The sequence below is a fragment of the Gavia stellata genome, chromosome 9 (assembly GCF_030936135.1).
Source record: "Gavia stellata isolate bGavSte3 chromosome 9, bGavSte3.hap2, whole genome shotgun sequence".
NCBI classification, from domain to species: domain Eukaryota; kingdom Metazoa; phylum Chordata; class Aves; order Gaviiformes; family Gaviidae; genus Gavia; species Gavia stellata.
Window position 1 is genome coordinate 38,738,903 of NC_082602.1, and position 16,562 is coordinate 38,755,464.

At 40.3% G+C, this 16,562-nt stretch overlaps 1 protein-coding gene across 1 annotated transcript; it reads right to left on the reverse strand.

Annotated features, from left to right (window-relative positions):
• Nucleotides 1-715: 715 nt before the first annotated feature.
• CLRN3 (clarin 3) lies at nt 716-9,798 on the reverse strand. Its single transcript, XM_009811713.2, has 3 exons — nt 9,570-9,798; nt 3,283-3,462; nt 716-990 (listed from the first exon to the last, which is right to left on the reverse strand). Exons 1-3 carry the CDS (start codon nt 9,796-9,798, stop codon nt 716-718), a joined length of 684 nt encoding a protein of 227 aa, XP_009810015.1.
• Between the last annotated feature and the right edge of the window lie 6,764 nt (nt 9,799-16,562).

Genomic DNA, 16,562 nt, shown 5'->3' on the forward strand with positions numbered 1-16,562 from the left:
AGCTGTCCATGCGAACGTGGCTCCCGCCTAAATCCTGGCTGAAGTTCTGTCTTTATCATGCTTTCCTCCCTTTTCTCACACAGCATTCATGCTGCCCGAAAGTAACCTTTCAGCCCGTATCATTGTCCGCTCATAACCTTTGAGTACAGAGGCCTACATACAAGTTAAGTACAGATTTTCAGTGCTTGGAGTGTTCACAGGATGTCCATTTCTTACCAGAAAATCTCCCACACCCCTGTGGAAAGCCGGGGCAGCCACCGTGGGTCTGTCCTGCGGTCCAGAAAAATCCAGAAAACGGGAGGTGGGAACCAGCCCCTCTGCACTGCGTGGGCAAAAGGGCGGCAGTCCTCTTGGACAGGCGGCGGTGGTGGAACGGAGAGGAGGAACCCTTCTAGGACCGTGTTTTCACAGCGATCCCTCCGGGGAAGAGCAGAGCTGTAAGGTGCGTGAGGTCCATTCCTACGGGTCAGTGTGGGCATCATGCACTTCAGGCCATACCTACTCAGAGGTGTTTAGGCAGCACGTTTACCAATGAAAACTTACACGTATTAGACTAATACCTAACATAAAGATAAAATCCAATTGCTTTGAAGACATAATAAGCTATTTTGTTAACTGAACTATACATACAGCTTCAATTTGAATGGAAATGTTCAGCCATGATCGTCCACATTAAATAGTCATTTTCCTTTACACCCTCTTTTCAGTGGCATGCTTAAAACAGAATGACGTCTTTTGGTGCATTTTCAATGGGTCTTTCCTGTTCTTTCTTCTTAGAATATCTTGCATGGTCATAGAAATATATGATGATAATAGAAGCAATGTTCAGAAAAATGATGAGCAGCATAATCCAGTATGAATATCCATAAGTGTGTTCAGATTTGATATGTGTCTGCAGAGAAGAAAAGCATCCATGGGCCAATTCCGTAGACAAGCCGTTTTCTTCTATGTTCACAGGAAAAAGTATCATGGCTACAAGTATGAAGATTCCTAGAAAATATAATTACAAATGTTAGAGGTGAAACTGCATTATTATTTATATAGCTACTTGTAAATATTCTACTTAAATTGGTTAGAATACCTGGACTAGGACAAAGATTTATCTAATAGTTTCCATTAGTAAAATATGTGGGCATTTAAACAATTTTTGTCCCGCCTAATAGTATCTGCCAGGTGTTTTGACATTGGTAACTATATCTTCTGCTAAAATTAATGGATTCTCACTGACTATTCTTAGGTAAGGCCATTTAATGTAATTTTTTTTTCACTGAATTTAGTGCTGATGAGTATAATATATTCAACCGTTGGGTGATTTGCAGAATGCCTATTTGATATGAGCCCAAATTCATGGGATGTGCACTATCACAACTGGATAAAACCCTGAGCAACCTGGTCTGAGTTCAGGGTTGGCCCAGCTTTGCTCAAGAACTTAGACTTAGAGACCTTATGTTCTTTCCAGCTTGAATTATTCAATGGCTCTGTGATGAGCCAAAATGAGATGTCTTATTAGATCTGTACCTGTTTCTTATAGCCTTCTGAATATAACTGGAGTTCGGTTACTTTGACTTTTAGCTAAATAATGCTTTTACATCTCTACTTTCACAGTGCTAACAGAACAGAGGTATAACCTCTGAGCATTGGTGAAAATATTTCTATTCCTTCCCTCTAGGTACACCATCCTACAGATGGTCCCTCTGAAACAAGGTCAGGTTTTTGCAGGAGGTCACTGGACTTTCAGGCCATCTGGTAGGAGAATAAGGAACCTTCAAGATACACTCACACATCAAATGATGCATGATTTTTCATAAAAATATGCCCGTGGCAAAATAGACTTCCAGGTCATAGCGCTTACAGGGCTGTAAAAGTAACCACAATCTTCAGTCAACGTGGGGGTTTACTTTCTCTCTATTTATTTTGGCAAGCCCATGGTCCTTTCATTCCAGGTCAAAGCTTGCAGATTCAGGCTGTGTAATGGGTGCTGGGCTCAGGAAACGAACAACGTTCTCATGCGATGAGACAATGATCTTGTTGTCTCAAAAGCTGAGTAATGCTGTAACTGAGGCTTCTGCTTGCTTTTCTTCTTGTGTTTCAAGGCATCCGCAGCTGTTTCAGCATCTATCTTTATACGCTGTGTTAGCCACAGCTGGAGAAAAAGGGGTGGGTTTCACACCCCCACCTACACTCACTATAATTAAGACCATGTTTATATGTATGATTCCCTTTCCACCAAGGTCTTATTTTGGCAAAGGCTGCTTGCAGAGCATGGCCCCAGGACAGGACGCTGCTGGGGGGGGGCATGGCTCACGGGAAAGCAAGCTCCCGTTCCACCAGCAGAGCATCTTCGGACCTGAAGAGCTCTTGAAGGACAAGACGCCCATGCTGAAGTACTCTGTAATCAGACGTCTTTAAAGAAAATTTTCCAAGTGCAAGCCTAGTATTAGAGGAACGCATAATCCTCTTGAGACTAATTGAGTGTGAGAACTGAAGTCATTACCATAGCAAGATGAAGAGGGTAGGAAGGTGCGTTAGGAGCAGCCGGGCTCAAGCATACCAGGTAAAGGAGGGGTTACACCTCCAGGGAGCTGTTTGATAGAGTTCATTTCTCTAACAACTCATCATCTCTACCATTTTTTTTCTGCTTAGGGAATGTTAAAACTTATTTAGATTTGTGAAAGTCTTTTTTAGAGAAGGAAATAAATTTTGCCATGACTTAGTCCTCCTAACTGCCGCCCCCTATGTTAATGCCATTGTGAATGTATTCAACACATTTTTCAGAAATGAAGCTAGAGTCCATCCCATAGATTAGAGACCTAATCTGGCATGTAGGCAACCCAGCAACAAATATGATACAAATACCATAAAATAGTGACATAAGGTCTTGAAGAGGTTACAAATTGCCCTTTAGTCACTTCCAGTGCATACTTTTCTGTTATGGTTTCATTCCATATTTGTCAGGTTACTCTGTTCTTGATGTGAATGTGTCTCATGCATGAAATGATGCTAAACCTGTTGGGGCTTTTTCATTTCCATTTTTGCTGCCAGTGAATCCAGATTCCTACTGATCGATGGTGTTGCTTCAAGTAATTACTATTTTACTGGTATTTAAAAGATAGTTTTCAAGTATCCCAGCAGACATGGTTAGAAACCAAAACCAACTGAACAGAATACTTTTCCAAGTGTTTCCTTTTATAGATATTTATTTCTTCATCTTGGAATCGATGAGAATACCATATTCACCTGTATGGTGGGAAGAAAGTGGTCAGCATGGGACATGTTACTCACCACATAAGGAATTCCAGGTGTAGACTCCAGTGGGTCCCAAAAATGTCTGGTAGGGATTACTGACAGCATTAGTGCAGGTAAATCCAGAACTCAGAAGGGAACTCAGTAAACTGAGAACCAGAATCACGATAATTGCAGTGATGGTGATTTTCGCCTTGGTGTTGCTCAGGTTATCTGCAACTGAAATACAGCAGCTCAGCATTGATAATCAGCCTTCCCAGCACAGTCTGGTGGGCTTGGATGTTCTTATCCCTTACTGACACGGTTGTGATTAAAAGCCAATAACCAGAGCTTTGGCTGATCTGTAAGGATCAGGATGTAGGTTTGGACACAGAACATGAACCCGCATCCAAAATAGGATGAAGGTACATGAGCCTGAAATAAGTGCATGTCTCCTAATCCTGCAGGTACACAAAATTCCCAGGCATCAGGGTGGGTAGTAACTTCTCTTCCTTAATATTTCTGTAAATACTTCCTCTTGACAAAGCCAGACAGAAGTTTTATGCCTAAATCAGATCAGAAAACTAGGTGTTCCTCTGCCCATTGTTCCTGAGATGTCTGGCAACTTGTACAGATGCCCGATTTAAAACTTTGCTTTTGACTGTAGATTATTTCCTTTTCCCCTCATGTGGAATAAATCTAACAAAGGGAACAGCTTCCGAAAGCCCAGTAAAGCCGTTAGCCTGGAAGGGTTGAGTGCATTTGTAGGAGAAACGTAACTGAGAACAGTCATTCATGGACAGATGAAGCATGGTTGGCCATTGAGCTAGTGTTCATACCTGACTAGATCTGTCTCTTGCCACGTCCTGCAGAAAAAAGAATTGGTGGAGACGGTATTGCTCCCTTCTTTTAAAAGAAAGGAGTAAATCCTGCTTTGTTTTCACCAGGGCGACTGGGTGCACGGAGTGCTGTGGCTCCCGAGGGCCTGCTCTTCGCGGACATGGCTGGTGGCCCTGGGCTCGGCAAGGGGACGAATGTGGGCTCCTGGGCTGCCGGCTCAGCCCTGCCCTGGGGCTCCTGCGCTCAGGGTCTCTGCTCCTGAGGCCACATGTCAAGGAGTCATGCATCTTAACATCGAGCATCCTGGCACCTTTCCTTTTTGCTCCAGCTTACTACAGTTGATACTCGTAGATTGTTGCCTGGTGTAGTTTCTGTAGCTGCATGCATGGCTGGCCATATGTACTCGGCACATATACTCAACCCCTTCAGGACTGTAATCCGTTTTCTTATTTTTGCCTAAATCCTTCTAGTTATTTGATATGTTGCTGATAATAAGAGACACAAATGTGAATGCAATATACTCAAAGTGTAATTGCAGTATAGCTGCGTGGAAGTATTTTATTTTCCATCTTTCAATTTAAAGATTGAAAAGGCAACTATAACGTGCTTGTGGCTGCCTTACCCTATAACAAATACAACAACAATGTTTTCAAGCTCTATTCAAATGGTGTTGTGGTAGACAGCCAGCTGCAGGAAAACTTCCTTTCTATGCTGTTTTTAATATAAAGCCATTATGGTGGAGTATTCAGTTAGTGCATAACTTGGAGAAATCACAGCAGTAAAAATATCAACAAAAAATAGTAAAAACCCCATAAAAAGAAAATAAACACTCATAACAAAAAGAAGAGCTATTGGAAATAAATGAAAAGGAGAGCTTCTCTCTTATTTTATATAATATCCCTGGTAGAAGTTAATTTCTGTTTGAGGAAATAGCAGGTAAGGACGTGTTATGGAAACAGATGCAAATTTAAGCAATTCTAGAAGAATAGGAAAGACAGGCATTCAGGAGACATCACTCAATTAAATGGAAGTGAGCACACCACCGGCCATGCCATATCCTCACGCCGAAGCAGCCTTACTGCTTGGGCATGGCCTAGTTCAAGAAATAAGTCTGGAGCTATATCAGACAGGTTTGTGTAATTTCCCTCTGGCAGCCTCACTTAATTTTATCACTCGGAACATCTCCAGAATTGACTAGCTACAGCTATTGCACCCCCTAATTGATCTTGTTTATCTCTGACAGCGATCCGTAGTTTAGGGGATGTAATTTTGTCAGATTCTGCCTGTTGTAAGTACACCTGCAACAGCACAGGACTAAAGGTTTTAAAGAAAATTCTGTTTTTGCAGTGGCAGATATTCTTTTCTAAATAAAGGTGTCTGTGCAAACTGAAGGAATCTACAGTAGCTGATCTACTTGAATGGGATCGATAGTAACCCACAGCTGGATAACCACTACATCAGTGTAAAATAACCTAATTCCAGAATGAAAGCAGAGGTTTTTGCCTTCACCAGATCTCTCCTCAATTTACTGTATCTTCTTTTTTCTTCATCTTTAACTCTTGTATGGTTGGATCGAATTTCCCAAACTTTTACTGACCTGAGTGTGAATGATGTTAGGATATTAGGAAAAATTTGTTTGCTGAGAGAGTGGTGACACACTGGAATAAACTGCCCAGGGAAGTCGTGGAGTCACCACTGGAGGTGTTCAAGGAACATGTGGACGTGGCATTGTGGGACATGGTTTAGTGGGCATGGTGGGGTTTTTTGGTTGATGGTTGGACTTGATCTTACAGGTCTTTTCCAACCTTAGTGATTCTGTGATGTCTAGCTGACAACCTGGAGGTCTTTTCTAAGCACTGCTTATCTGGCAGCTTTTATGAGGTCTACAATCACTTACAACACATAATGAATAGTTTATTTAAAAAAAACAAAGTAGAGTTCAACTTAGCTTTCTACTTTTCAGGAGATCCCATAGCACATCTGGAGACTGGTGATAACATTAATGAAGTTCCAGCAATTTTCAAGCATTTGTCATGTATTTTAAAAGTTAGAAAGTTAATTGATTCCTCCCTGCTATAGCAAATTTCAAAGACTTCCTCGTGCGCTGTTGGCCTTGCTGGTTGCTGATAGTCAGATAAATCCTGACTTTACGGGACTCTCTGGGCATGCCTCTTCCTGCACCTTGCTCACAATTTTTATGTGTTTGACTTGGAAACAAGCAAAGCTGTAACCAAGCTCTTTACAGACTATTATATTCATAGGTGGTTCTAAGACAAATCATTAAAACAGCTAATGAAGACTCGAAGGACTTAAGTTATTAAATAACTTTTACATTCTGCCAGATCATTCTGCTCATCCCCAGAGCCTCTGAAGTAGCCTTATTGATTTATTGCTCTATTAAGGTCGTTCATGGCAGTCTGTTAAAGAGGCTACCCTGACTAGGCAGTTCATGCACTGTACCCTTGCAGAAACCGTAATCCTTTGTTTGTCTTTCATCTTTACGCTCAGAAATTTCTTTTAATGTTGTGGTCTCCAAAAGAATAAGTTATGGTCTTTGCAAAGGCTGTTGATAAACTGCTTTTTTGTGGCCATTAATAAAAGCCAACCTGGGCCATTGCTAACATTAATCTATATCCCAAGTTACCGATTTGATTTACTCTTTCATAATTTCCATTCTCCTTTTCTCACACCCAGATATGACAACGCCATTTGAGAAACACACTCAGGGTGCAGAGCAGAGACCCCCAGCCAGGGCATGTTTGCTGAGTGACAGCATCAAATTGCACTGTGATTTAAAAGGATGCTTATGACTCTTCTTACTGGTGACTGAAATGTTAGAGTGGAGAAAACACAGCACCTTCTCCATAGCACAGGCAATCCATTTACTTAAGGATATCATCAAATGAAAGGCATCTCCTGTCTTAGGAGGACCTGACTATTTGAATTTAAAAATAGTATGTACGCAATTCCGTGAAGTATTTTTCCTATTTCAAGAATGTACAGAATCATACTTAATATAAAATGTGACAATCATGCCTAGTATAGAGCCTAAGAATTAATTTAAAATTACTTCATTTTGTCTTGGATATATGCCCAACTGAAGTGGTGAGGGATGCGGGCAAATCCATATTTAGACTATTCATAAAGCACGGCTGACTTTCAGCAGCTGTTGAAAGCAGCTAGCAACTCCTGAAGCTGACTCGTTTTGTTCATCCCTAAATGGCTGATATCTGAGAATTGAGATAATGTTTTGTAAACGATAAGCACAAAAACCTAAATCTGGTGGGGGGAAAACCACCATCACCACCAAAATGCATGTAGACCATGCAAAGAACTGAAATCCTTTACTGATGAAAGTGTTCTGTGAGTGCTTGTCATTAATTGTAATTAAAATCTACCTGACGGTAGTGCCCAGGCCCTGGATTGGGTTGTGTTAGCTGCTGTGCAGACAAAGGCAAGACACGTGCCCCGGATTCCTGCCAGACTGCATCCGTGCCCTGCAATCAGCTCTGCACGGGTGGACTCCTCGATTCACGTGGAGCTCTCTTAAAATCAGCAAGACTCTGCCCGCATGGCGCAAGGTCTGGGGCTTGAGCTAACTGGCACGGGGAGATACAACCATATATAAACTATTTTTATAAATGCATATTTACCCTTCTAAAAATTACTTTGATTATTCTGATATGACTGACAATAAACTGGTTTGAATTACTCGTGATTTTGTATTTGTTATGTGATGATCTCAATACATGCTATATGCTTTACTTGGAATGCTGCTGTGTTCAGGTTTTTCATAACAATATAATTGTTATAATGGGAACTGGCTTGTGTGATACAGCTTTGCCACTGTGGGAATTTGGGTGCCTGTTTGTACAGGTACCGTTTCTGTACTAAATTAAGCTGGGAAAGAGCTAGGAGATGGCAACCATCCGGAGGCTTAGGTCTGCTGTGCTCTACCTTGGCGGCTTCTCTGTGATGGGACATCTTACAACAGCCTACCAAAAAAGAAAAAATTTCTTAAAGTACATCTCATGTTTCAAAATTGTTTGACTTACTCTTCCCAATTTTCATTAGGTTTCTTTTGACTGGATTTTTTCACTTTCACACGTGTATATCAGCGTTATTGCTTTGAACTCGGTGAGACAGCAAGATACATAAAATGAGTGCAAATCCTTGATCACTGCAACAGCTTTCAGGCTTATCTACCTTTGGGCTTTGTGAATGCTTTTCTTCACATCAGTAGAGCTACTTCTGCATAGAGTTAAGTAAATCTTTGCTGAACAGTGTGAAATCGGTATCGAATGTGTGGTTCATACTTGGTATGCATAATATCTTATTTCTGGTTTGCTTTTTCTCATGTTTTGCTTCTCATGTTAGGATTTTTCATGCTTGTCTTAACTTTCTCTAAGACTGCTCTAGGTAAAATCCCTTCTGCTACTCCCCGTATTTTTTAACTTTGTTTTATTCCCATGTAGCATTCCTCCTCCCTCATCTCTCAGTTCTTCTGTCCTCCTTAATTATTTAACTATTTTTATTCTTTTTCTTCTGTAATAATTTACCATTGAGTATAAATACCAAGAACTGCAGGTGCACAAAAAGTAAGATCTGTGGCATGTCAATATAAGATACAGTTTACTTTGAATCTTCTGGATGTTTGCCGAAATGTTATTCTAATAACCTTGTTTCCAAAGCTCATCTTTTTTTGGAAATCCACGATGATGAGGAGTAACCTGAAAATCGTGCATTGGGTGGGGGAAGAAAGGCCTTATAAAAGATGACAAGCTATTTTGTAATCCATACTTCACAGTCTAGCATTAAAAAAAAAAGATATGAGTAAGGATAAGGTCTGAAAATACTAACCAAATGGTTAAATTTGATAATAGCGCTTAAAAATGGAATGGTGTGCTTTTAAAGGAAGAAATAAAAGGAATACTGTTATTAATGTGTAGGTCCAGCACACATATAAACACCGTATCTGTCTAAATTATTGTTTTATGTCTTTTGTTCTTTTCCCTTCAGCAGTCTCGTGAAACCTTCTTCTATAAAAATGATGCTAATTTGATAGTAGTTGGCAAAATGTTTTAAATCAAACAATTAATTTAACAAAACGAAATTTTTAAAGAAATCCTGGAAGCTAAATTAGATTTGTAATCCTTTAATAAAATGGTAATTGAGTGTTGCTTTTCTGTTCCTATCTGAAAGCTTCTGAAAATTAAAATCAATTTTACACAAAGTTCCTATTTTGTATTTTTATCTTGTTCCAAAGCGTAGGCTAAGATCACAGGTAATTAGAAGAAGTTGCTGTTGGCAAGAATGCTGCAGCATTTCTGTGCTTTTTGGGGGTCTTATTTTATACCGCTTAAATCCCCAGACTGGTGTACAGACATTCCTATTCTCACTCGAAGTATTATAGTCACAGATGAATAAAAGAATGAGCCGCGGTTCCTACGTCTGTCATCTGCATGAGCAAGAAGACGCCATCCATTTCCAGGCGTAACACCACTCACCTTGGAAAGTCCTTTCTGAAACCTGAAGTCCTGCCTCGACGAACTGTTCACAGGTACCACGAAAAAGTCCGTAGGTGAGGCTTACCGTAACGCTGGAGTTTGTGCCAGAAAAGAAAACCTTGCTACTCATCCAGAGCGGGGTCGCCAGCACAACACAAATCATCACGAAAGAGCAAACACAGGTGAGAAAAGCAGATGCAAATATGGCTGTTTTTTTTCTGGATGGCATTTTGTCAGAAATTTTCCACTGGTTCAGGGTATTTTCTTCTCTTTAGTCCTGCTTAGCGTGGGGTGGTTTCCTCCTCCTCACTATCAGGGATCTGGTCTCTGTGCTGGCAGATAGTTATCCTGGTAAACTTTAAGCAAACAGCAGTGGTAATAAGAATGTAAAATAATTGAACTTTGGTCTGGGGAAAAGGTGTTGCCATAGTTACAACAAAACCAGCCTGGCAAAGGCCGGGAGAAATCATCGGCAGGTGATTTATGATCGCCTTCCCGAGCTGTGGCTTTTCAGATCACGGCTCTGGAGACATCTTCTAGAGCCTGACGCCTGCGGGGCCAGGGTTCCCAGCTCGCATTATGCTGTTCGGGAGATTGTTTTACTCCCTGACAAAATTTTCTAGCCTGTTCTTGCTTTTTCTCTTGAAAGGCTGACTCTCTTTGTGGCTTGATGGGCATGGTGCTGTGGGGGTTGTTTTGGTGTGGGTTGTGGTGTGTTTTGTGGGTGGGTGGGTTTGTTTGTTTGTATGTGTGGTTCGGTTTGGTGGGGGTTTTTTTTGTTTTTTTTTTATGGTTGGACTTGATGATCTTACAGGTCTTTTCCAACCTTAATGATTCTGTGAACAAGGCTGGAAAGAATTTTTCTAAATTTGTATATCTAATTTGTTACGGTAAAGATTAATAAAATATTCCCTCTCTGATCAAATTCCCAGCTTGCTTAACAGCTACCCAACTATCTCTTTTGAGACCTCTTTTAAATTCTTTACGCTTTTTGTGAAAACACTGGGTTGGTCTCAGCTTTTTGGTGATAAGGAGATTCTATCTACTGTCAAAAGATTATTTTCTAATGAAGAGCTATAATTCTTAATTAAATGCCATACATTTTCATGCAATAACGCCTTCCTTTTTTTTTTGACTTTTTTTTGACAGGGAGGAAACAAATACCTTAAATAGGGATTCATTTCAATGAAGTAGTGGATACGTAAAGGGAGCAATACTGATTCGGGACTGTAAAGCAAGAGAATATATTCTTTTCTTCTGTCCAAATTAACCTAAACAAAGACAAAAGACAGTAGCAATACAAAATCAAACAGAACATACATTGCTTAATAATGAGACTGAAGCCAAATTTCTAGAATTTGAGGTAAACAAGGCACCAGGATCCCTATTTTGTTTGTGTGAAATCTGAAAGCTAAATTAATAATCTGTTGTCGGGATAAAGTAAAATAGATTCCATTAGCTTTTATTTCTATTAATTATAATGTCATTATTCCATGTTATACTCAAGTCATGCTTCTGGAGCAGCCAGCATTTTTTTAATTAATCTTTGGAAAGCAGTCTGTTTTAACAGTGCTGCTAAAGAAACCTGTGGAGCTGTCTTCCTGAAGCTTGACTGGTTTGCACTGTAAAGACATTGAGAGATTAAAGTTTTAGGAATTTGAAATGGCAAAGAATTTCTTGGGGGCAGAAAATACCTGTTTTGTAACACAGTGATATTACACTGTAATTGTTCCAGTGTTATGGTTTCTTGATTCAAAAATTTAAAGCAGTAACCCCATTTGAAATCAATGTATCTTATTTCTGAGATGTAAAACTGGTTTTTTATATGTTATGGTCTTGTTCGAATTATGTGGGACTTTAATGATACTTTTGATGTCATTGCTTTTAAGAATTTACACATTTTATTCATAAATAATTTATACGCTTCATATATGTACTTAACATATGTAACATAGCAGAAATCAGCCAGTATACGGTTTAAGCACTGAAGAGCAAAGGGAAGCGTTTCAACCCTTCTAAAGAAATAAGAAACAAGAGCCCCGCCTCTCGTTTTCTGTCCGGTACTTCAGTTAAATTTTAACCATAGCAATACGGGTAAACTTTATTAGACTGATCCACCTCTACATGTTTATTAATCCAATAGTTCTATTCGCCGTTCAGTTGCATACAGAGAGCATAGTCCAAGTATTTATAGTCCAAGGATAATTTTTAATAAACTGAGATAAAAATCTACCAGGCTGTCATCAGCCCTATGCTGTCAGCTGTGCCACTTGTCCCCTATGAAATACGTTTAAATATATATATATATTTAAGAATTGATATTTGTCTTGGTACTAACTTTGAGTGAATACATGTTCAGCTGCTGCTCCATGGTCCTCCTTTGGTAGACTTGAGAGAACCAAATTTAAATGAACTGAGCACCCACACCTTTAAAAATGCGAAATAACAGAGACTAAGAGCTGTAGCGGATAGCCTGTAGTTCCTTTCTACGCAATCTTATTGAATTTTATTTAGTTTTCAGTGACTCAGCTCAAATTTTTGTGGCTCAAATCGTTGAAACTCCCCTGAGGCCAGGGGAATTGCTCTGTAAATGAGACCATAATGTGCCTTTTTCTTCCCTGTCACCTTGAAGTTAATCTCTTCTCTGCCGATGGTACGACTCCTTGTGTCTTTTTTTTTCTCACAGCTACCTAAAAAAGCATCGTATCACTTGTAATGAAAATTGTAGTTCGACATGACACACCTCATCACTGAGAGAAAAAAGAAGAGATTGGTTTCCTCTGACTCAGAGAAAATATTTCCCGATCAGCACCTCACCGACTCTGCCCCCGCTAATACAGACCAACACCCTGCACAATGGTCAAACAGAAAAAGCAGAGTAATTCGTTATGAATCAGATGGACAGCAGAGAGATTTGGAATCCTTTGCTGTATAAAATTACATATCGCCCTGTATTTTTAAAGGTAGAGTATGTGAGCATTTCTCTTCTGTTTATGTACAAGTTAGTTTGCTTTAGGCAACCAGATATGTAAAAATATAAAATGAAAGCTTTTATTTGCAAACATTTCATATACATTTGTTTTTGTATGTTACAAACACATTCTTACATGTGAAAAAAAAATCACACGGTGGTTTCTTGCTTTGCGCACCGCTCCGGAGATATGCCATCTCCCGAGGGATGCCATGTCCCAGGGGATGTCATCTCCCGGCTGCCCCAGGCAGGGTCCGAGGGCTCGCTCGCAGGTAAGCGCACTCAGCCGCGCTCAGCAGCAGCCGGGGAAATTCAAGGTGAAGCCACTGCAAATTATTTTCTGTTCTGCTGCAAGCGCAATGGTTTGTCACTGGTGGTTTGAAAAACTCCGTATTTAGTTAAAATCTTTCATTTAAATAACAATTGACAGGTGGCAAGATGATTTAGCATTGTGGTTGGCTGGCAGTTGCGCTGATATTTGGGATTTTCCTTGGACACCACCTTTGTGGTACATCCTTGTATATCACACAAAGCTTTCACATCCTTTTTATTTTCCATTTTCCACGTCTAATTGCAGAGGAGCTCAGCATCTGAGATGGCAAGATCCTTGAGCTGCACTTGGCCTCAAAAGGAGTCGATAAAGCCCCACGCGAGGCAGATGCGTGTGCAGCATTGCAGGATCAGGACGCGCTTTACCTACGTTGCCTCTACCGCTTCTAAGATGGATAAATTTTAATTGAAACAAATTATTATAAATGCACTATCTGAATACTAAGAATGAGATTGATTTTTTCCTCTGTTCGCTTTACAGCCAGCATTCTGAGTGGTGACTGAAATAGGGATTTGTTTATGCCTTTTGGACTGGGTGAGGGAAATGGGATAAAGCATCATGAATTTTGTTGTAGCTGGAGATGAAAAATTTGAAGCTCAACTGAACTGCAGAATTATTGCAACAACTGTTTGGGAAAGTGAGAGGGAAGTGATCATAACAATCTGTGGGTATCCGTACCCAATGCTGCTGTGTGCTGAATTTGTACTATTCTGTCTTCTGATTTCATTCTTCTCTTGCTCTGACCGTTTTTACAGCACTATTGAAAAAAAAAACCAAACAAACACATTTTAAATGTTGTTTGGATTTCTTCCCAGAAAGTGACTAAATCTTCTCAACTGAGAACTCCGTCACTAGATAGTTACTGATTCCTGAGCTCTGACACTGGAACGTATTGGTAAGTATTGGAGTCACAGCTGGAATATCATCTTGCCACCAGCCCCTCCGGAGCAGCATCCTTTCACACGAGCAGTCAGCAGGAACAGTGACTGGTGGGTTCCATCTTGAAAGAAAAAAAAAAAAGGCTACCACAGTGGCATCAACGCAAACGCGATGGGCAAAATCCTGTACTGAAATGATTGCCTGCATTCCTAAGTTTTACCACCTGGGTACGCTAGCTGGTGTCTGTTCTGGTGTCTTGAGGCACAACCCCTGCTACTCCAGAATATATTCACAATACAACTGTGTTTTGTACTCAGAAACCTTGAAGAGGTCATGACCAAATATGCCTGATCTCGGTAGAGGAGGAAAAGCCACGTTCAGCCTCTCCTCTGTTTGCCATGAGCGCTCCTTGCCCAGACAGGAATGCCACTTGCCTCGCATGGAGGCTACAGGGGCAGCCCTTGAAATTGCCTCTTCTCGAAGATTTTGAGATTAAGAAATGAGCCAGCATTAAGTTTTGATAAGAAATTAATTCTTCCATTGGCAAGTTTATCTTCTACAACTTCTCACACAACACGTGCCAAGGCAGGTGAAGGAGACCCGTACCTCGGTAGCAGCTCACTGAACGTTGGACTGCTCGCTCGTCCTGTTTCTCTCCAAGTTGGAAAATGTTTGGGGGGGTTGAACAGAACAGCATAGGCCATTCTGGTAAAATAAGAAATTTTAAAATAAAATTTTGAAAACATAGAGACATTTTCCATTTTTCTTTAACCCCAAAGGTCAGTGGCTGCAGTTACCAAAACAGCTGAGCTCCACTAAAGCCTCTAAGTTATCTGAGGTTATCTTTTTCTCCATACCTCAAAAGATGACTTGCAAAACTTTAAAATAATGTGTTTAGGCATTAAAAAGCTGCTGTCATTCATGACTGAATAGTGCAAGTTGAGTGGTCAAGTACAGTTTATTGAAGGGTGGGGGGGAAAAAGCTTTCTGGCCTTGTAAGAAGCAGAAAATATGGCCTTTGCAATATTTTCGATTTAATAAAATGTGGTTTTAATAAGAATGTGGCTGCGTCAAGGTTTGTAATGTTTAGAACAAAACCTGGAGGCGGAGATGGAGAGAAGAGCTGGCACGGCAGGCTTTCATTGATTGCAATTTCTGTAACAATTATAAAGATATGTAGTCTTGAATACTTAAATACATTCCTAGATACTCATAATTTTAGATTCCAAATGTAAAAATCTTAGACAAATACCTCTTTGAAGTCATTAAATTAGCTACCGCTGGGATATTACATATTCTCATGCTTTTGCCCAATTACATGTACTCTAAAGAGTTTTTCGTGTATTTTTAGGCTGAGATACATTTGCAGTTACAGAAATCACGTGCCTGTACCTGTTATTTGCCATGCTGCCTCTGATTTTCTAACTTCTTTGGCACATTTACAATTTGTGTCCCAGTATACCAGTAAAGAGACAGATATACCATGCTGCTACTAAGGGTCTAGTGGCCATTTCTCCATGAATGTGGAAGCCTGGTAAATATTTGGAAAGCTTTCATCTAAGTGAAGGGAAGTGGTAGGATTATATTGGGTATCATATGCTTTAATAAGACTGTAGATGCTCCTCCTTGAAATCCTTTCTCTCAAGTGTGTGACCACGCATTATTGCCTTTTGGGTTTACAGCATTGTACAGAAAGCAGAAAATAAAATTTTATCTTATTTGGTGCTATCAGGTTCACTATCATGCTGGAATACCTGAAATAAATTTTTGGTGTTCAAATATTGCCTATTTCCTATCATATATTTCTTGAGCTTGAAGCAGAGAAGATATTTTTTGTAACAGGGTGCAACCAAAGCGACTGTAATTGTTCACGGGAAAGTTTCCACCACTTGTACTGGAATAACGTTACTTCCACAGTGCGAAAGAGGGGACGCAGGTGCTGGGTCCCGCCAGAAGCTGTCAGAGGTCCTGCAGATCCTCCGGCAAATTGGAAGCAAGGGTGAAACGGTTGCCAAAGAGCTGACATTTCTGAGAATGTATTTGATTTGTGATGGCAAGGGAGGAAAAGACAGCTGACCAGTGGACTGTGAGATGGACGAAGAAAAGCTGCTGTCGGAGCTCTGTCGGGCTAAGCGCACGGACATCTACCGGTTGTCTTATTTTTGCTATGGTTTTTCAGTCTTCCAATTTCTTAAATTTATTTTCTGATGAAGCAAGTAAGTTCTGTCAATGCAGTTAAAGTGCTTCAAATTCCACAGCAGCTTCGTTTTTCATCCTCTCCTCTCTTCAGACCTTGTCCGGAGAGTACTGAAAAGGGGTTTAAAGATGCTTCATTCTTCAGACCCCCAGCTCCTAGACTTTGTGGAGTAGGAATCTAGTTTTCCAGATAAAGCACAACATCAGAGAACATCGTACGATGTTGTTTTTCTCTAGCCAGCAACTGAAGATAACATCAGCCTCAAGCTTACTCGCGCCTCTTGGCTCCCACTCATTAGTGTATCCTGAGACACATCTGCGGCGTAAACCCGGGCTTAGAAGTACCCTGGACGTGACTGTAAGAAAGCGGAGCTGGGATCACCGATGTGGATTAGCAAGGCTAAATGTCTGTCATGTTCTATCAAGAGTTATACTTAGGGCTTCAGTATAGCGTGCTGGAGCAAGACAGACTGCATGAAGTTTCTTTTATAACTTTATTACCATTTCTTTAGCTATTCCCTTTATCAACAGAAAATCTCTTTCCCTCAAATAATGTATTAGTAACTATAATGTGCCTTTCCTTTGGTTCTTTATTGTACAACTTTGGCTTCACATT